At 40.4% G+C, this 22,674-nt stretch overlaps 1 protein-coding gene across 1 annotated transcript in view; it reads left to right on the forward strand.

Annotated features, from left to right (window-relative positions):
* Window positions 1–22,674, forward strand: part of ADAMTS17 (ADAM metallopeptidase with thrombospondin type 1 motif 17) — a 199,538-nt gene that overhangs the window by 42,068 nt on the left and 134,796 nt on the right. The window contains exon 7 of the mRNA XM_075044993.1: window positions 4,162–4,205. Within this exon, the coding sequence (XP_074901094.1) occupies window positions 4,162–4,205 (44 nt within the window). The remainder of the gene's footprint in view (window positions 1–4,161; window positions 4,206–22,674) is intronic.

Raw genomic sequence — 22,674 nt, forward strand, 5'->3', positions numbered from 1 at the left:
TAGGAATAGAAACAGATTCTTTGGGGTCAACCTCTGAAGAAATCCCTCTGGTTCCAATCTGGCTGTGTTCATTTAAAACACCAAGGCATGCTTGCCTTTTGAAACTTCACCTCTAACTGATGTTCCCCATATACTCATTTGTATGCAAAAGTAGATTACCTAGGTGGCAAATATCCCCTCTGTTGGATTTTAATAGTATCCAGCCTATTGAGTTCCAGGTAAGAGGCATTCCGTGTCTGTGAAATAAGACGTACAATTGTCCAGTAAATAAATGAGACAGTGGGAATAATCTATTAAGAGCCCTGAAGGTCTGAGTATAGCGTTGTGGTCTCTATAGTCATCAGACTTTTCTTGTTCAAGTTCTGCTTTTGAACTTGCAGAAATTCAGATCTCTGGCATCTATGGATAATGTACTTCATGTTTTAATGGGCAGCTGACCAGAATAACTTCTGTCTGCAGAATCTGTATCTTAGTGATCTTAGAAGCATGTCTTATTTGAAACACATTCCCCCTCTTGATCTTCTGTCTTTTGCATTCCCTAGGAAATCTTCAGACATACTGATGTTCTCCCCACCTCCTGGCTGTAGGTGTTTGGGTCACTTTATAGGTAATGTGATAGTAGAGTGAAGAATGACAAAAAAGCTGATAGGAACAGAATTCAGAGCTGTCATTAAGCAAAGACTTGTTTTTTTCCTGACATACTGGTGTGGTTATTCCATTTGCAGCCTGCTCCTCCCTTCCACATCTCTCCAGCCCTTTGCCTTCCCATTAAATGGGCAAATGAAGCAATTCAATTTGCATCGAGGAAACTGGGCACATAGTGCTACTAAATGTATATATGGATGTGGAAAGTTTTTTTTGGCAGGTTTTTGACTGTACCAGTTTTCTCTGTCCTTTAGCTTTATGACCCTACAGGGTTAAACTGGTCAAAAGATGTCATTTGAAGGATGCTGGGAAGTGTCCATTAAACAGAATACTTCTTATTCATGTTGCACAGTTCAACTACTGTCCTCCTTTCTTACAGGAAGGACTTGAATTGCAGAATTTAGCTTAGCACCATTAGGTATTTTTTTCCAGTTCATGTGAGCCAGATGGAGGAGTGACTGTAGGAGGAGTTCTGAGCTCTTCTTTTCTGGCTATTTTTATTGAACAAAAGCAATTGACTTGTTGTCATTTTTTAAGAAGAATTGTTTAAGTCTGCTAATAGAAACACTCTGTTCAGTACCACAAGTGATAATGACAGAGAATTTCAAAGGTCCCTAGAAGGTGAGAACACATGTCCTGCTTGATTCAGTCAGTGGCTAAAAGTGAAGAGTAAAATTGCTTCACAGCTACAGCGTGTGATTTCAATATATTATCCAAGACTTAGTGTGATAAGGTCAGATCTTGGATTTGAACTGCAGCTCCTGGAGTAAGAGTTTTATTCCAACATAGCTCTATAAAGGATTCTGCTAACAAAACTATGTCTCTGTGGTAAGAGACCTCTGCACATGCAGTGAATATTAAGATATCATTTTTATATTCTTGGAGTGTCATTATAGTATCATCCATGTCAAGCTGTCCCTTCAAAAATACAGATGCAGTTAAGCTCAAAAACGTGCCAGAGACCTGTGATTGAAACCTTTGTAAAAGCAGATCAGTTTCAATGCCATGATGGGGCCATCTTACCTCACTGGTGTGACTGCTCCACAGGTGAGATAGATCTTTCTTACTGCCTTTTCAGTCTTTGGCTCCCCTCTGATTGCCAGGAAAGGACTGTAGGAGTTTCAGTATATAGGTTTTGTGATGGGGTGGCTGCTTGCCTTTGGAAGAAGACTGAGACCCACCAAGTTAATTTGTGCCTAAAGGTTTGGATGTGCTTTTCTGTTTGGCCACAGATTTGGGGGGTAAAAAGTTTACAATAGGTCTGGATGATTTAAATCCTAGCATTTTGGTATCCAATCTTTAAATAGAAGGATGGTGTTTCTTGGACTCGTGTTTATGACAGTTTAAAGGATGGGCTGAGGAGGTTTCATACATGCAGGCCTGCATGCTGTGAATTGGGCAGCTGCATTCAGTTCTTCTTGTTGACTTGTTTCAAGTCTTCCCTGACTAGATAGCATCACAACACTCTCTTTATAGACGAAGATTGTTCTACCTCTGTACGAGAGTCTGCAAGTTGTGCTGGATCATTTACGAGACCCCTCATTTTATGGCATGGTGGTAATTTCTCCAGGGAGCTGCCTGGAAGTGCCAGACAGCTTTCAGTGTACAACAGTGCAAGGAGCAAAATTGCTGTGCTTTATTTGCAGAGCTGGCCAGCCCCTGAAGAGAGATGCTTTTCTAGCAATGGCCTCCTGCCATTTACTAATAGTTTGGCTATCTGTTGTCACAAGAAAAGCATCTGTTTGATTTACCAGTTTATATAACATAATAAGTCCTTAAATAAACCTCTGTCAAGTTGGCTCTGGGAACTCAAGCAGGCATGCTTGTGCCAGCTCCGTCAGGAGACTGTCATTAGTCTTCTTTGGAAAGGCTGGAATGCCGAGGTGTCGAGACACAGTAAGGCTGTGGTGAAAAATGAAAGCTGGGGCTGGTGTGTGGTCGTAGCTTCCGATTTTGTTTTGTTCCTATCTGATTTTTTAACACTTTGATGGTTCTAATGGTTTTTTTCTGCATTGAAGTATGGTTAGTTTTCAGTGTCTGCTTAACAAGAGCTGGTAAATAGCTGCTGTTCCTCTCCTTTTAAGCCCTTGACAACTTGATTTGTGACTTTCAAAGGAGTTTGGTGTGAAGGATTTGGGTTCATCAGCTACAGTCCTGGGCCTTAAATCCCTTTTCCTATAAACCCTAGTTTCATATTTTTTCTTCAAGAAGAAAGTATTTTTAATATTTCTCTATTTTTATCTTTTTCTTAGTATTTATCTTTCTCTAAGTATTATCTTTCTCTAAGTATTTTTAATCTTCCCCTGCCAAACTCTTAACCTCAAAATCCCACTGGGGACTCAGGCATTTTAAATGACACACTCCAAATGTACTAATATGATTCTCTCACTAACCTCCCCACAGGGTGAGGAAAGCCATAAAGATAGAGATTATGGTTCCTCAGCTTCCCTTGGGTTAAGGAACTTCTGAAATGTTTTAGCACATGTGATGCTTTTCTCTAGCTCCTCTTCATAGCAGATTGCACTGCAAAGTAGGTCTGGTAAAGACAGCTCCTAAAAGTTTAGGTCTCAGTGCTTATTGAAATGTATTCAAACCATTAATTTAGTTATAAAATACTTTTCCTCCCCCACCTCTTTTTCTGTCATGAGGAATCTCATTTACAAAATCTTCTCACATAAAGTGTCATTGCTTAGATGGTGAGCTTCAAGGGTTTTTATTCTGTTTCTGTTTAATACAGCTCCATGGATCCCTGGTTGATTTGTGGGTGCCAGTGGCATATGTAGTATCTTTTCCTGCCTTGATGAGATCTGGGGAGACTGGATGAGATTTGGGGGAGTAACAGAGACCAAATGAAGTCTCTTGAACCTGTGTTGGATTCAAATCATAAAATGGCAAATCTGACTGTAATAAGTTTAGCTGAAGCCAATTCACCTAGCTGTTACCTGGCAAATCCTGAAAATCTCTTTCTTCTTCTTTGTCAACATCTGTTTTTCTCTGTTTAGTCCTGCTTCTTTCTTGTCCTTTTCTATTCTAGTGGAAGAAGAAAAAAACTGAAGAACTGAGAATTTCTGGGTATACCTGATCAGTTCTGTGTCTCCAGGCAGTGTCCCCACATATCTCCTCCTCCCACTTTTGATGGTGCTGTTGCATCACAGGGTGTCTGCTCCTTTTTGTTACAGTTCCCTTGTGAAAATAAGAGATACAGTTTTAATCCAGTGGCTGAAGAAGTCTGACATCATAGAGTGAGGCAGTACTCTTTTGCATGCTAAATCTTAAGTCTGTTAAATTGGACTGTAGTATGTGCAGCTGATTCACATAATTGCTTGTAATCTTGCAGTAGCAATCAATGCTGCTATCTGTGTTGTCATCGGGTAGACTGCACAGCAGTTTAAAAAAAACAAAACAAACCCCAAACCTCAATACCCATGATACGTGAGTCATGCATCACTGCTTTTTCCTAGCCTGAAGTCTGGAGGCACAGGATACATTTCACTTCTGTTCTCTTTTTCTTTTTAGGACAGATTTCTGCGTACACAAAGACGAGCCTTGTGACACTGTGGGTAAGTCAAAGAAGTAAGGGAGAGTATTTTGATAGCCAACTCTATGCTAAGAGGAGGTTTCTGTGCAATCTTTCATTTTTTGGTTTGCTGTGATGTTACTTTTGCTATTCTGTATAACTCTGTGATGCAAATATGGATTAGTTAAGCAAGGTATGAACTATAAATAAGCCATTAAATATTAACCCCTTCTAAGCACTGGAGGTCTCTGAGTTCAGGAAGTAATCTTAGTATTTCTACTTTGGAGCGGATGTAGAATTAGATAAGTGGAGGTTAAGAAACTGTCTTTCGGTGTGTCTGTACGATGCTCCTTTCAGTGTTCTCTCACCTAAACCAAGAATTTGCTAACTAATGAATGTATTTCCCATTGTAAGAACCTGTCTAACACTCCCATATCAAACTGGCACTCAGACGTCAGAGAAGAATACCTCATTGTAGGATAGCCAAGTTAAATCTGCTTTTCTGCCTCCTACTCCTCCTACTTCCTAACTGCTTTTAGTCTTATTGAAACCCTGGATACACACGGTCCTTACATCCCACAAATTAAATACTTTTTTTATTTATGTATTTAACTTAGGTTAGCAGTTACCTTCACTGTATCTGTTCTCCTGGTATTTTTTTTTTTAATCACCACAGTAGCAGCAGTGTTTGGAGGCATAGCTCATCATCCTCTCTATGATGATTACGTGATTTTTTTTTTTAGGCTTGCCTCAAAGTCAAGTGGCCCCTTTACATTCTATGTAAACTTGGAATGGATCCTGGTTTTCAGCTGATCTTACACTCCAGTGTTCAGGGAGACACTTGCAGACCAGGGGTTGCTATGCTGACAATAGTGGATGATGAGGAAAGAGCATGGGAGAAAGTGCCTTCAGTAGGAGCTCTGAAACTACCTACAGAAGTCTCATCTCAGAATGCAGGTCCTTCCCTCTCTGTGTTGTGGAGACTGATCAGGTGAAAGGAGGAAATACAGAGCTGAAAAATACATACATTTTGTTTTCAAACATGAACAAGGACAGGCCTCTATGTCCAAGTTTTCTTTCCAGTCGGAATCCCTCACAATGCATTTATTCTGTGTCCAATGGAAAGCACACTTGCACTGAGGAAAGTTTTTATACTGTGTACCTGCATCTGAACATGACTGTGGTAAGATACAATAAAGAAGTTTAAAAAAAAAAAAAAAAAAAAAAGCTGATGGAAGACACATGCTGACTAAGGTCAGAGCTCTTTCCATTTTTAAAGACAGTATTGTTGAAGAACTCTATTCAGGGAATTATATTACCATAGACAGCATGACTAAGGAAATATTTTTATGACTTCTCTTCTGTTCTTACAATACCCAAGTACTTTCCTGTGCTGCAACTTGCTGCAGGCTGTGGCTGCAGTGGAGAAAGTGGAAGATCAGAGCAATAAAGATTAAACTTATTTGTTAGTCTTTTCAGTGTAGTTTTTCCAAGATATTTAGAAGGTGATTGTTCCTGGGATAAAACCAGTCTGGCCTCTTCGCTCTCTTCAATCCTACTTTTCCTTTCTTCTCCCCTGACAGTTTCATTATGTGGCAGCAAAGCACTAGCATCTTCACTTATGCATTTTCTATGCCCCACTGTTTCTGTTGCCTGAACCCAGAGGCAGCGTGCCTTATCCCTGAGTACAGATGAAATACTCCATCATATGATACCATCTTTTCTTAAATACTGTTGAAATAAGTAAATATTTTCATAACATCAATTTTCAAGCATTATTGCCTGTACCCAAGCTGGCAAGTTACTGCAGTTGTTTCAGATCATCTACAATTTAGGCCATTAACTCTGTGTTGTATATACTGTTAGCATATTTTGTAAGTTTTCTTCAAAACCATAAAACAAGGAACTATTCCGCTAGGGCTGCAATCTGAATGAAGTCCACTCAAGTTATACTGCACTCTGATATCTCATCTGTCCCTGCCTTGAGAAATACTTCTTATGCATAGTGGCTGGAGGTAGAGCCTGAAAAAGAGAACCAATTCCTTTGTTCATCAGCTTGCTAAGGAGTAATGCGATGGTGCAGTATGAAATTGGAATGCTGGATTTTAATGGATTCCTATCCATAAACCAGATATTTCATGTTTCTGCGTCCTTATGTGTGACCTAAGCCCAGAGGACAGTATCTGTTAATTATGGACAATGTGTCTGATGCCTTGAATATATTATATACTTGTGATTTATATAGAGATCATTGCCTTCTGTGGATGAATGTAGCACTGTATTAGCTTCATTCTTCTTTCTCTGCCAAAGGTATTGTATTGGTGATATAACTGTGATTTTTCTTTACTGATGAAAGTTAGCCCATATGTAATCCATTCATATTACAGATATTAGATCAGAAGGGAATTTGGCGTTGTTGTGTCATTTGCATATGTCTCACAGCAGAGGAAGAATAAATTAAGGAATGTACATCTGTGGCATGCATCTGGTTTGAGAAAGTCGTTGGTGTTGGTAGTACTAAATTTTAACTGTGTGAAAGATCCTCCGGTTTTCTTCCTTAGTCAGAACAGGGAAAAAGAGGTGTCGGTTGTAGAAAAGTAGGTTTTTAGTAGCCAGCATTCTGTGCCCTATATATATGCAATGTAACATGGCCTTTACTTGGGCTTAATATCAGTGCAACAATCGAAGTAGGCTGATGCCCATTCGTATACCATACTGGTTTATGAAGAATTATGTTGATGTTTCAGCCATCTCTATTGTTGCCAAATTCCTGTTCCTCACTCCAGCTGCCAGATTGTCCCCTCCAAATCAGCAAGACCGCCTGCAAAAGCAAGAAGCTAGTCCAAAGAGTGACATTCATTTGGTCTTGATGGTGATGCTGAGGTTATAGCACTCCCCAAAATTCTCTAGAACAGCAACTTGCTTTCATTTCTCGTCTTATACTTCGCCTTTATAGATGAAGAACATGGTCTCAGCAGATGCATATCTGTTTTCATACCTGCTTATGGATAAAGTTGGCCATTGCAATGTGGTACACTGCCATCCTGTAAAGGAAGAAACATCTTTCTGGTGAGCAGGCACTCTCCTAAACTAGGAGACTGGGGCTACTGCGCTATATAAGGCAGAGAATCTGGACTCTAGACTCCTGATTTCTATTCCCAGCTCTGGCATTGACTCATTGTGTGTCATTTGGCAAGTCACTTACATACTGAATGCTTCTGTCTTCCTCTGTGAAATGAGGATTTTGAGTGCAAAGCTACAGGAGATTGCATGGCTTAAGAAGTTCTCATACAAAGCAGTGTGATGTCCTTGAGTATATGATGCAATACAAGTCCAGAATCTAATGTTGCTTAGTCATGTTTAAGAGACTATAAAGAATCTGTTAGATTATGTGTACTGAAATAAGAGGACTCAGAATGCTGTAGGTAATGTTTTTTTTTAGTGACAGTGCCTTGATTTTCTTTATCTTGTAAGAAATATGGAAGCAAAACTTTCCCTGGTGGAAGTATTGAGGCCCAGCTGTTGTTCGGAAGTGAGATTATGAAGTTTAAATGGCTTATAAGAGGTGTTCATTTGTGCTCAAAAAGATCCATATTGAAAAACCTGTCTGGAATCTTTGCCTGCCATGCAGACACAGAGAGAAAACAGCAGCAGGAGGTTTGTATTTGTATTCTGGCAGGGGCCCCTCACTGAAACCAGTTGCTCTGGGGACTTCGTTCAAATTTTCTTGGCCCAGCTGCCAAGGTAGTGTGGAAGGTTACATAATGGCTGAAACAAGCTCAAAAATGGTGAAAATATGTAGGTATGTCTTTGTGGGGTGATACCCCACTGGCTGCATCAAGAAACAGAACCACATTTGTTTAAGAAATAATTTGTTAATGCTTATTGCCCCATTTGGTTGTCTAAGTTAAGAACGAATGAATTCAAAAGGAGGTGGACAGAAGGAAAACAATATGCCTGTGTGCAATACATTAGCAACAACTGTGTTTCAACAGCCTCAGTTGCGGCACCTCCAATATGCTGTGCAGTTTGAACAGGGTTGGTTTGCTTTGCGGGACACAGCCTTGTCACATGCTGGTCAAAAAGTTTGCAGTCTGCTGCTGCTTCAGACTCATCTCTCGTGATGTGACTCTAACCAGATCTGCCGTTTCCTGCAGAAAAATCTTTGTTCCAATTGAGCTGCATCTAAGCCAGCCAAATTGAGAGTTTAATGTCTAGCTATTAATATCAGGCTGCAGCTTGGAGCCTTGCACGTTGTCAGAATCCAACCTTTCTGTGACATAAGCAGATTGAGAATGCCCCTTTCGTTCAATATTTCCACTGCTAGTGCCAAATAAGCAGCTTTATGGTTAGTTAGGAATGATCCTGCATATTTCAAGGCAAAGCTTGGCCTTGATTCCTCAGTGTACATGTTACCCCAGATGCAAGCTGAAGCTTCCCTGTATTCAGCTAATAATAAAAGTGGGGGCAGTGTGGAATTGGGAAATGGAAAATGAGAATGTGTCTTAAATATCCTTAAATTGCCCTGGTTAAAAATGTCTTTACCTCTGCTGCAGTCACATGTGCTTTTCTGTGTCTTGATGTTGGGGAAGAGAAAGCAGAGTATAGTGTACATACTGCAGATGGGCAGGTTTAGTAGAAGGAATAGCTGCCTGGAGAAAACTGAGCATCAGAGCGGAGGTGATTGAGAAACATAGTTTTCCAGACTGTTTCCACAAGTGAATCAATGTTTTGTGAAAAACATTCCCATCTCCTGGCTGGCTTTAATTAAAGGGCTCAGAGATAACTTACTGAGAGTCCTGAAGATTATAAATCCTTCCATAATTTGTGTCCTTTTTCTTGAGCCTTCCAAACACTGATACGTGAATGGGGAAGTTGGGTTTTGGTTCTGCCACTGCACTGCTGGATGACTGCAAAGATGACATCCTTCTGCTGTACCAGTGTGTTCATTTCTTAGTCCTTTCCTTCTTTCAAGTGTGTAGAGAGCTATGGGTGAAAAGTACCATAGAGAGCAGTATATTATGATGCTATTAGCCAATTTCCCTCCCTTTGTAGCTACACCCTGCTTTCTTCTTATGAGTTTATCATAGTAAAGTGTTTCCAAATATGCCGACATTTTGCAAACAAAGCATTTGGTCTATGTCTCCAAGTAGATTTCAACCCTTTTTTATTCCACATAGAACACCTGAATAAAGGACTGCATATTTTTACCTTTTCCTTGGCCATTTGCTTCTGCAGTTGGGTGGTGTCCTGTCCACAGCAAGTAACTGGTCGGTCCTGCCTGTAATGTGTACTGTTCATTTAAATCTTCCTCCCTATGTAATATTGATTCCAGTCTCCTAACAGTGTCACAACAAAGAATTAATCCCCAAGGAAAGGGAAAAGACTAGCTGGTTTGCTGTGAGTGGAAAAGAAAAGGAATTTTCTCACATTAAAAACATTTTCCATAGTGGTTCGTGTTGAATGTTTCTGTATATTCCAGGGCGGGTTTTTACTTGATGCCAGAATAAATAGAAATACCTGCTGCTTAAAACAATTCATTAGAGAAGCAGTGCCTGGCTTTAGCAAAAGCCTTGCTGGGACTGTCCTTCAGACTAAAATCAAACACACTTTAATGCATTGAAATGAACATACTGTAGGTTAAAATGTCCCTTAAAGAAACACTGTCATGTTGATTTGGTGTTTGTGAAAGGAAGGGACCTCGCAGCATTGCAAATTTTTATGTCACTTGTGGCTGTGTAGGGCAATGGAGACTCAGGCTGCTAGCTTTATGAAACTAAAGGGAGCCATGGTACAGTGCAGTGGAAGACTTTTTCCCTTGCCTTTTGGTTGCTAGGGAATAAATGCTCGTCTGCACAACCCAGACAGTGCAGAACTGTGCTATTGGGCATATTCATCACTACCATCTCTCAGGCCCCACCCTACCCACAACGGCCTTCCAATTTCTTTTCACCAGCTAGCAATCTCTCCTCTTCCAAATTCCCACTAAAAAAATTTGTCTGCCAAGTGAGTGTAATATAAGATTGCATAAATTTTAATAGAAGCACTGGGATGAGCACAGCCACTCAAGTAATCAGGAATTCCTGCTGCCGTAACCCTTGCTCTTCCTCACTTCAGTGTCCTGTGTGCGCCTTTTCCTTCTTGTTTCAGGGACATGGCTTCAGCCAGGCTGCTTCACGTTTGCCCAGCTGTTCGCAGGCTCACAGCTAAAGAGTTTTGTTAGTGATTTCAGTGGGGTCAGGATCCCGGTCTTGTTCTTACATGTTGTCTGAGACATGCAACCCTCCTTTAGGCCTTTGTCAAAAAACTGGCTGAGGTTTTTTCTAGAGAGACTAGTTGGTTTGGGGTACCTGAGACAACTTTGGAAAGCCTGATATCCTGAGGATGGTCCTTTGTACTTTCTGAAAATCAGTTGACATGTCTATTAAGCTATTTGAGCATTCAAAATCACTGAAATATTTTAAAATCTTGCAAAGAAACAATAGTCTGTGATAGTCAGAAAACGAAACCCAGTAGAAACTACGGTGAAGCTGACCAGTTTGCTTTTGGAAAGACAAGTAAAACAGAAAATACAAACAAAGGCCATATATACACAATCCATTCCCTTCCATCCAGTCTGTAAAAAATAAAAAAGCTGGGCATGCCAGTTTTAACAGACTACATATTTATTTTTAAATACATCAACTTTCTCACTGATTTATGTGAAAACTTAAAATGTGTGCAATGTAGTTGGTTGAGCGAAGTGCTGATATTGTTTTATAGAGACTTATTTTCTGTTTATTGTTATGGAAAGTAGAACATTGAATTTCATTTGCCTTTGGGTTTGTTTTGCAGCTCAGTAGTCTTGTTTAGGTTTGTCTTTATTCATTCCATATAGTAAGGACAGTGGTGGAGTCTTGGTCTCCTTAGCTGAAAAATGACTGTCTTTCTGGAAGAGACGCAGTAGCCAAACACAAGATACTGTCCTTAGTTCGGAGCTTATATGGTCCCTTTGCAAGGCCTTTTTGTAGAAAAGAAGAGATTGATCAGTCTGTTCTGTTCTTAAAATTTATTAAACTGTGAGAGTTATGGACTGAATTTCTAGTTATCTCAACACATTGTTTTGTGTCTTGGGGGCAAGAATTAACTTGCATAATTTAAATAAATGAAAGTGTTTAGTGGAGGGAGGGTTAGTGACAGATGTTCTGTATGTTTGTCATTGTTCTCTCTTCCATGTGTTTCCAGTCCCTAGCTCTAAAGTATCACAGACCCTCAGTTGCTCTCATGATTAACCCCCTTCCCTTGCCTTTTTGCCAAGGGTCTATTTCTATTTGGTAGTAGTTCAGAGCTCTTAGAAGCTCTTGCTCAATTTTGTTCCTTCATCTTCTCTTTGTTCAGCTGGGCCTGGACACCAAGAGGCTGCTCTCCCTGGAGAAGCCTGGATGGTCTGTCTTCCATCACGCTAACCGCATGGCTTGCCCACTGAGGTCATAGAATTTCCCTACGTTTACTACACTTTGTTCTTCGTAAACCTCCAGCAGTTCCTTATTAGTTCCCCTCCATACATCATTCTCCTTTTGTAGCCCCAAAATGTGTTTCAAGCACTTTTATTTTCCAATTATTTATCTGTCTGACATGTTAGTAAGCACCCATCCCACAAGATAAAACAATGGGCCTCACAGTGGTGGTGTATGTTTGAAGCTAGCTTGTTCTTAGTAATTTGGAACTAAACACTGCCGGGGGGGAGGACTAACACACTCCTGTACCTGGCCTTTCATTTCCTCCACCATCAAACTGCTATTGGTAATTAATGCTCATAGATATTTAAGCTGGCTTGCTGAAATGTGTACATAGTCTTTGTCAGCTGTAAGGCAGCATGTCCAAAATCTTCTTATCAGTTTACCACCCTGCTTTTGTTTGTTTGCATATCTTCGCTGATCTTAAATCTTGGTTTGCTGATCTTAAATCTTGCTTTTCTGTTTTCTTGACCCTCCAGTAAGGCTTTAAGCCAGAGTTTTTGTCTTCCTTATTGTGACTTGACCCAAAGTTGGTGCAGGATGTTTGAGCTTATCTTAGCTTGAAAACTTTACCTTCTCCCATGGTTTTATTAATGGCTCATGGTAATGAACAAGAGAACAACTGTCTAAAACGCTGTGGAAAGGAACCATAGTATTGCTTTACTGCGCAACATTTTTTCTGAGTAAATATCCTTCAGGCCATCACATCTTGTCGTTGTACAAGGTGGGTGCTGATTACTATTTGAATGAAAGATATCTTCAGAAAACACACTGGCTACAAGAATTTTGTTATGGTACTTTCCCATCAGGCACCCAGGACTCCAAACCAAATCTTAGCGTAATGTCAAATTGGTGTGTAACTAAGCTCCTCTCTGTTGCCTTTATTAAAAGGAGTATGTCACAAGGGAAAATATTTGCCACAACTTTGTTGATATTTATTCTGATACTCTGACTTTATTCTTTCATTTCAACTCCATGTCATAACTCACTTTATGTGCTAAATCATTGTGCAGTTTGACTGGTACGGGTGCAAACATGTGCTGCATTCCACTCCAGGGCCATTTATGTCTGTGTGAAATTACATTGACATGTACACAAAGCACCTGGGAATTTCAGTCTCCTGGCTTAAAGGGCAGATACCTGCATAAGACATTCCCTTCCCCATCTTTTTACCCCTCACCCCCTTCCTACATCTGGGGCTTTGACATGCAATCATTGTGGGGAAAAGGACTAGTTATTACTGTTTTAACTAATAGTTCCCAATAAATTTATGTGATAGTGTGCCACAGAAGAAATTCAGTAAATTTTCCTGCTAGCATGGAGTAAAAAACAATCAGAAACATAATTTTTTAGTGTTTCTTTTTCTTTTGCCTGACAGGCAGTTCTTATGGTTTTGGTTTACCTAAATATACTATGCTAGAACTTCTGAATTATAGTTTTATCTCCTAGGCAGTTTTCTGCCCCTATTATTTTCTAAATTAGAGATGATTTGTGACACACTGCCTAAGAACCAAGGCTTTGCTTATGGCTAAATACTATTTAATCACGATCTAAAGGTATCTCCGCTGTTTATCTCTAAAAGTGGTCATTGTGTTTGCAAACAGACAAGCTGACGGCAGAAGCCTAATTGATGTCCAGCTAAGCACACACTGCCAAACAACTGTCAAGAAAAGCTCTGGAACTGCTCCTTGCCACTGTGTGTGTGAAGCTGAGAAGCCTTTGAGGCAGACATGAGCAGAACAATCTCATTATATTAGGTCTGTGGACAGACTATGTCTGTCTTTTGGGGTTTATAGTATTTCTGCTGTTGTCTCTTGCCTCATCCATGTAAATGGAGACTTGCAGATTGCAGATTTTACATACTTTCTGCACTGCTTCACCAGCTTCACACCCCAGTTCCATCACTTCCCCTTGCTGAGGATTTGTTTCTCTGGGGGATTCTCGCAAGAATGAACATAAATAAAATCATCTCTTCTGCTTGCATAGCGCGTCCTGCTTCCTCCTTTCTCTTTTATAATATAAGGCTGTGGAAAGAGAAATAATGTTTGTTTCCTACAGTGTCAAACCTGCTGTCGGTATGTTACAAATAACCCATTGCTTGCTATTGTTATCTGTGCTAGAAATGCCAACCCAAGGTTCTCTGCAGCAGAAAGCAGAATTTGCTGCTGTAACATGTTTCAAACCAGGTGGACAGGGAAAACATGGAAGTCATAAAAGCAGTTGCTCATTGTTTCTTATCCAAGAGCAGGGAACAGATTTTGCACATCCTGACTTCCAATCCAGTGCCGTACCTGTTAATTCACGGTGCCTCCCTGATAGAACTGTGCCATTAAACAATACATTGAGGGTTTTTTGCATTTTATTTTATTTGTAGAAAAGAATTTATTGAGAGGAGAAGGAAATGAGTTTGTAAATAGGGCTTTTCCTCAGTAAAATTCAAAGCTCTTTACCAAAGATTTCAGAACTGTTATCCCCATTGTACTGAGTGAGGAAATGAAGCCTGGAGATGTGAAGGGACATGCCAAAGGACAGAGCTGGCTGGGGGTTAAGCCACAGCTCTTAAGTCTCAGTCCAGGCCCCTCAGCTGGAGGCAATGCTACCTCTTCTCAGGCCTTCCCAGTGGAAGCTCAGCTTCTTTGGGCAGCAGCCAGTTCTTCAGGTCAGTAAAGTAATGATTCAACCCTTCAACAGGCCAGAGGTTTGTGTTTCTTCTTTCCACTGCTTGAGTCTTTATTTTTACTTCTGTTTACACGTTCCAGCCTGGTCAGTTTGCTGCAGACTGCAGCCACATATTGTTTAAGAAAGCTGACGCATTTATAATTGAGAAACCTCTGAGGTTTTTCTTCTCCTCCTGTCAGACATAAGATGGCTTTTATCCAGTTGACTGCTTTACAGTGCCTTTATCCTTTGCTGGCTTGAAAACATTTCAGATAGTTTCTATTGTTTTATAGACCCTGTAGCTAAAAAAACAAGCTGTGTAAAAACATCTGTACATAGCTGTGCAATAGGCTACAGACAAGTAGGGTAATAAGGCATGATTGCATTCATTGTAGCATTTGCTCCACTGGATAATCAAATAGAAGCATTCCAGTTGCACACAGGATATGTAAGAGTAAAGGAAGGAAATGAAGGACAGTTGCCTACTGTACTTCTACATTTCTTTCGTCTTGCAGCTGCCAAGACTAAATGCAATTTTGAGAGCAAATTTTAAATAACATAGAGATGAGATTTTACTAGTGATAACCAAGAAAACAGCACTGACAAGTGTGCATAAAACTTCCCCCCACACTGTCCCCAAGAAGGAAGCTTGACCTGCACTGATTTCCATTTGGTTTTTTTCAACTTTGGTTAACCATCTGGTAACATGACCTAGTATAATACCTAGCCTGTTTTGTGGGGTGTCTGATCCTGGACGGATTTTGCTACACCAAGTTCACTCAGTAGATTGAAAGTCAGTTTTAGTCCTTGGAATATTGTTCGTTTTTATTTAACAGTTCTCCTACTTCTACTGCCTCAGCACAAGCTCCAAGTCTTTCAGTTGTGATTGTGCTACACATAATGCAAATAGGAATTGGGCATGTAACAGGACTTTGCACCACTGAAAATCTTCGCTGTGTTTACCAGCATGCTGAAAATGCAGTAGGAAGTGTGCTCCAGCTATGATCCCATACAAGATCAATGTTAATGGCAGGTGCTGTGGGAGAGGTGATGAAATTTTGAGCTGACCCAAGAATGCACAGACTATGGCTTGCCATCACGTGTTAGAGAGAAGCACCTACACTTTGTTGGTAAAATCAGTATTTTACAGGGACACCCCACTTCATAGTTAATTTGCACTGTATTCACAGTTCAGCAAAATTGAGGGGCTAAAGAAGATGACTGCTTCATGATCTGTGGTCACAGCTGTATTTAAGCATCTAAAAATACAGTCTTATTTTTAGAGGTTCTGTCCCACACTTGAGTAATGGTTCCAATGCAGCAAACTGTAAGTGATATAATTGTATTTAATAGTTTCCTGACTCCAAGCTGATCAGCTGTGACTGTTTTGTGCTATAGTTGTGAATGAAAAAGTGAGCAAATTTCACCTACTTGGAGGTCTCAACTAGGCCGTTAGAAGTGGTATAAATACTCTGTTGCCGACAGTGGAAGTGAATTTAAATGTTAAATGCAAATTTGTCTGGATACCCTACACCTGAAAAATCATGCCATCTAAATAAAAATCCAACATATTTCAGCATTCTCTCTTTTTAATCCTTTATATTTGACTGTTGGACAAGGATTCTGTATTTCAACACTGTGAATCTTGCGGTTTATTAAATAGTAGGTCATAAAAAGTGAGTGATTGAGGAGCTAAACTTCCTTCAGTAGTTGTTGCTTGTAGAAGTGGAAAAGATTTAGAGAAGCACCAAGGAAGCTGAGAAAAACAATGAAGCAGTTAGAGAAGACTAAGATGATTTATCATATAATTTTGCACTAACATGTAGGATTGTGAACCATGGCAGTTCAGGGGGATACAGGATGCATTTGCATTATGGGGATGGCAAATGTCAGGGCCCTGAGTGCTTCCCCAGCCCTCCTGGGAATTTGGCTGCCTGGGCCAACTTAGGTAGTGGTTCAGGTGTCAGCTTTGAGGAAAGCACTTCAAGAAAGCTCTGCTAAGAACCTCTCTGCTCACCTTGCTTGGGTGCAGTGGTACTGCGCCTTTGTCAGTGAGGCCACTGCCTCTACCTGCCTTATCATGCTTGACTTCAGCTCCCCTTCCCTTTTGGAGCAGCACCTGCCTTTGCTGCTCCCTGACAACAAACTCTAGAGAAGGATGATGCAGAAAACAGGCAGTAATCATGTCAGCCATCCCAGCTGATTCTTTTACTCCCCAGTAAACTTATCTGTTTCCAAAGATAAGACGGTAACTTCATAATTTGCTCCGAATTGATGTCTTTTGGATAATTTTGGTCATCTTTTGGCCTCACGTTAGAACATCTGGTGTGGAGATAATGCTCAGCTAAGGATTGGCCTGCTGAATCAGCAAATTTGCATTTTTCTGTTTAATGCCCAGAAAATCCAGAGCAATTCTTTTAACCTCATTTCTTGGGAAAGCTTAAATGAGTAGAGGTGAGCAAATGGGGCTAACAGATAAAAAGAGATAAAAGAAAGCCAACATAGTTTCTGGGAAAGGAAGCAAGATCATGGCTCAGTGACTTGCTGGAATTCTTGAAGACTCCTCCTGCCAGAACAGACAAGAAGGGGGAGATGCAGTGGGCTTCACATTCTTAGCTTTTTCTAAAAGAATATGATGGAGTTTCATTGCAGTAGTTAGTGTCTGACATTTGTGGTCATGGAACGTGAGAAATAATTGGTTTCAGTGGCCTGAAGAGTAAGTAGGGAAAAGTACTGATAAAAGGCCCATTATATTTCTGCCAATTCAAAATTTTTAGTTAGATACTTCAGGGAACAAAGGTTACTTCTGGGCTTGTGTCTTTTGAGAAATGGATAGGCTGATGAGGTCAAAAATAAGATTTTGCATTTTTGCACATCTTAGGGAGAGAGAAGGCATTAATAATCAACAGCACTGGTATACAGTGAAAGATTTAGATTTGTAGGATCTTTTGGCTTTTTGGCTGTCTTGCAGATTGCGTGGGTTTCTAGATGGGAAATTACACCCATCTTCATTAACCCTGAGTGACTAAAACATGGCACTTCTGATCAGTAGCTCTGATAGGCGTAACATTTAGTTTTCTGTTTCCTCTGAGCAATTATCTATTTTGAAGAGGTATAATGATTCTCTGGGTTGGGATACCGATTAGAGAGAAATTGGTCCTCTTTCTTTTTTTATTGTTGCTTCCTGGTTAGATCAATGCAAAAATAAGTAAATATATCTGTGCATGTGTTTGCACTTCTGTATCTATTTGTGTGATTGTATACATCTTTTGATAATGCCCATTCTGGAAAAATATTACTGCCTCTCAGTGCATGGCAGAGTACTTTGAATTTTACATACCTGAATTTGACCAGATCTTCCTTGTAGAAAATACTTGGGTTTCCTTATCAAGTTCTTGCCAATTTAGATAGGAAGGTGACTGTAGGAGATCGTGAAATTTTAGCTTAGTTCTCACTGAGGTGTATATGTGTATATGTATGTGTATATATAAATTGTCCTTTGAACCCCTGGAATTTTAATTGGACATGGGGGTTCAGCTATATACACTTTTAAGTTTCAGGTTCAGAAACCTATAATCTGCAAGGTGTTTATCTGAATTAGTTTGACAAATCTTTTTACCTTTTAGATCAGCTGATAGAAACATGTTGAACTTCTTAAAATAAAAAATAAAAAATAAAAAATCCTAGACCCAACCACTCAAATATCTTTCTCCTTCTGTACTCTTTCAGCATGATTTGCAGAATGCTAAGGATTTCTGTGTTTGCTTAACTTGGAATTAGCCTTGTATTTCTACTTTAGTTAGTGGTCATGAGCAGTCAGCAGGTTGAAGATATTTGTTGGTTTTGTGTAGTTGTGTCATACATTTTTGTGTAGCCATTTTGCCTGATCTGTTTGCATTAAGGCTCTGCCTGACCATAATTAGACTGCTGGGTACACATTAATGTTCTGCTGAGGATTTACTTCTTGGTTTTAATAATGTCATCCATCAAGCTCTAGCAAGTACAGCAATATTTGCACTGTAGTAGACAAACAGAGTAAACACTGCAGTTATTTATAAGAAAACTGGCCGGTAAGTTAAGAAACTCTGTGTGGATGTTTTTATTTGTTGGAACATTAAACTGATGCTCTGCAATGAATCCATCAGTCTAATCAGACTTTGTTGTTCTTGAAATGAGAGAAAAGTAAAAGACTGAAGTTAGATTTCTATTTAGAATTTATATTTTATATCTCTTTTTAAGAAACCTGTAGACTCATGTTTCCTATCTTCTATGCCCTAGTTTGTGTGCTTTTCTAGCTATTGATTTCCTAGTCTGTTGGTCAGAGAGAAAGTACTATCTCCACCTTGGTCTTGTCTGGGTCCAAGTATGGATGAAATTCCTGACTATACCTCTCTTAATGTCTTGACTCCTGATCAGTTCTGGGGAAGTACTGGTGCTCCTTCTAATCCCTTTGATGACCTCTTACAAGTGTCTGTTGACTTGGACTTAAGAAAAGCAGCTTTGTTCACTGGAGTTGCTCTGTCCTTCCAGATGGTTTTCCCTGTGATTCTTGCCTGACCTTTTGTATCTGGACACATACTTAAGCAGCATCTGAAGTAGAGATGCTTTCCTGAACCTGGGCCTCAGATCCTGCAACACAAACATACTGCTTAGGACTATTGAAGTCCTAAGCTTTGTCGTTTTCTTTCAGAGATGTCAGTTACTTCATGACAGTCTGATAGTTATGTTTCAGTTTTGTGTCTCTTCTTCCCTGTGTCTCACTTCCTTCTTCCATAATGTTCTCTGATTTGCCCCAGATTTCTTTCTATGAGTTTATCTGTCTCACTTGGATCTTCCCATTTCCCTTCTCCCTCTGTGGAGCAAAGTGAGGAGACGAGGTTCTTGGCACAGCCCTCTCGCATGTTTGCATTCTCTGGGATGTCTCTTTGAAACTGAGAAATGGAAAAGGGTGCAATGCTCTCAGCTCAGAGCAAAGGTCCTGGATTCTGAGAGCATTTGGTCCCTTCCATGATGGGCCCCAACTCTTGACTGCTGCAGTTTGTGTTGCAGTGCAGACGTGTTTGCTGTGATGGTTAGATCCTTGGGATTTTCTTGTTTGAATGACAGATTTAAAAGAGATAACTTTTGACTGACTGTCTTAGAACAACCCCTCTCTTTTCTATTTTTAACTTTATCTGTGTTGCTTGTTGCATTTTCAAACATGGGAAAACCGTAGTCCATATTTGTTCAATGAACTGGTGTGTTTTCAGAGATGCAGAATATCCACTCAGGCAGCAGTGTCTGTGAGCCACAACATGGTCTAAACACTGAGTCTAAATACAGTTTTTTGGCTTTATACTGAAGTGAAAAAGACAAAGACCAGCCTTCCGGGGGTGGGAACTAAGTAAAAGAAGCCAGGAAATGGCTTAATGTGCCTTTTCCAAAGTCAGTGGTAATACTCCTATTGATTTCAGTAAGATTTTGATCAAGCCCATGGTGATTATGATAGCTGGTACAATTAGATCGGATGTAATACATATTCAGCTTGTTTTCTGTGAATGCCATGAAACTGTTTATGCTGTCATTAATCAGGAGGCTTTGTTGGAAATGCATGTCATTACATGGCAGCTGACAGGAAGCCACTGCCACTGGGCACCAAAGCAAGCTTGTACAAAAATATCCTATCTGTGTAGCTGGAAAGTACAGCTGCTACCGTTGCAAATTCTCTCCACGAGCCACCTACTGACTGGGGCTTGACAGCTGAGAAAACCCCTACAAACCATGGTGCTGACTCAGCACGTAGTTTTCAGTCAGGGACACACAGATTTGATTCAGAACTGGAAATTTCACCTACGCAGCGTACAAGTATATAGGAGCTTCTGCACTTCCCAGGGTTGTTTTATTTAGAAGCACGTGAGACTAGAAGAGGCAGTTCTCCCCTTGTTGGTCCTGATACTTTAGCACAAAGACTTAGAGCAATAACATGAAAATGCATGCATGAAAATGTCCCACTGGCGTCTGCAGGATACTATGACAGTAAGTTTCTTTAGTGCTGCCTGCAGGTGCAGTCCCCCTGTGAGCCTCACGTGCTGTCATTTCTGAATTCAGACTATAAAGGCCTCAGGACTGGGACTGTGCCTTGACTTGTGTCTGTGAGGCACCGGGGACTCTTCTGGCTGCTGTCAGTCATTGCAAGGAGCTCAGTGGTATTCATCCAAATTTGTGTTTTCTTTCACAGAAGCTCAGGTTTGAACCTGAGAGATTTCTTTTTATTAAGTGTGAGAAAAGCTCACACTGGGCTTTTTCTTAGTGAAAATTTCTCTGTAGCTTGTGTTACTTTATATGTGACACTTTATTTTTGAGTAATTTAGAGAAAGAGGTACTAAAGAAAGTAGATTCAGGACATATTAAAATTATCTCCAGCTACATTACCTCTGAAATTAGCCATTACTTATCTTCTGTCAGGCTGGTGCTGTGATTTATTTATGTCTGTGTAAAGTACCATGCGGGTCCTTCCCTTCCTGTGGGGTGGAAGTCAGAACGGACAGCTCTGGGAACCCAGAGGAGGGCCCTTTAGGTTAATAGTCATTTTAACCTGATTTGGTGAGTGTGTGTACGCAATGTGTGTGCTTTGTGCTTATGTCTGTCTACCCCAATGACAGTCTTTCCCTAACAGCTTTTTAACCCATTGGCCAATTTGAGTCAAATTTGAGGGTACAGATCTCAGAAATATTAGGCCTTTGAAAGTTTTCAGAAAACTAGGAAACTGAGTAGAGGAGAAAGCCCTCTCCCTTTGATGCTGCCACTGAGGGAAAAATTGCATCACCCACATTTACATCAGAAAGCCTAAGTGGAAGTGCAAATGCGTAGGAAATCAAGCCACTAATTTTACAGTAAGTTTAGGGTTTGGGTTTTTTTTATTGTCACCTCTCCTTCCGCCATGCTGTCATGCTCTGCCAGAACAAATGTGCTGACTGTGGTACTGCATGAGGAGGGAAACAGAGCCATGGCACTGCCTTAGTCTCCTCTTTCTGCCTGCCGACGTGGAAGGATCATTTTTACTCCCTACTCCTGGCAGCAGAGGTAGTAGCCAGTGCTGAGGTATTGGGGACCAGCTTCATTCTCTTGCATGATACAAGCTTTTCAACCCAAGTTCTGACTTCAACAGAGTAGCTTAACCCTATTAATATTATCAGGCACAAACCCCAGGTTTGTCAGTTTTCTCAAGTCAGGCAGGCTGTGAGGTTAAATCAGCACTCAGCAAAGAATTAAAACAGAACGGCTGAATCAAGAATTGCTAAATAAGTTTATCAGTGCGTGTGTTGGCTGGCAGCTTGACAAAGTGAAGCCAGGAGCTTAGACAGCCCTGTAAGTCAGATGTAGGAGGTGTAATTGAGAAGTATCACAGAAGCAATTTGGAAAAGCATCTGTTCAAAGTTTGATTACTGTGAATCATCCCATTCTGCTGGCCTGCTCTGCTAGTCGCCTGAGCTGCTCTTATTTTGCCAAGAGAACAGCTTGACACACATAACAGTGCCTAAAAATAAAATACACTTTAAATATTAACATGTTTCAAAAGTATAGATTAATTCACTTTTTGGGAGTAAGAATTGCTTAGTCATCCTTTAAGAACATGGAAAGAATTTAATTGAGAGCTGTGGAAGAATGCCATTCATCAGCAGCACAGGTGTTCGGCCATCTCCAAAACTCTCCGGTTCAGCAGCCTGTGCTGAAACTCTCCAGACACTGAAACATTGTTCATTATACATCGCTGAATGTTGTTTAACAATTGCAGGACTGATCCTTGCTCATGAACCCACCCCCGACCAACACCATGGCAGGCTGAGATAGGCATGGCTCAGTAAAGTGTTGCAACTGTTAAAAGAATCTTTTAATTTATTTTAATAGCTTCATGAGTTTCTTAGTGTTTGCAAGTACAAGAAAGAAAAACTGGGAACTGAATGCTGGACCCTGACTGTTTGCTCTTAAAGCAGATGCTGTTTGGTACAGAGACTCCAAATATTTTTTCTGATTTATTGCCAAGTTTGACCTTGTCTCTTCATTCTGGAAGGGAGATACTGGAGGAATTTGAAGGCTCCAGGATCCCTGCTGCTGAATTCCATGTTCCTCTTTGTTTAGCAGTCTCATCAAAAGCTCTGATTTGATCTTTTTTTTCGGTCCCCTTCATTCTCTCTGAACTCAGGCCCTCTGTTGAAGCAGATGGCTCAGATGAGTTGCAGGGACAAACTGACAAATTTAAAACTGGAAGTCACAGAATAACTAATCCGAAAAAGCAAGACGATAATAGTCTCAAAGCTGGTTTTGGAAAGCTACACAGTTTGCCAAGCTGCAGCTATTGCAGGCAATGCCAGGGTTGTA

This window comes from Buteo buteo, chromosome 13, assembly GCF_964188355.1.
Source record: "Buteo buteo chromosome 13, bButBut1.hap1.1, whole genome shotgun sequence".
Classification (NCBI taxonomy): Eukaryota; Metazoa; Chordata; class Aves; order Accipitriformes; family Accipitridae; genus Buteo; species Buteo buteo.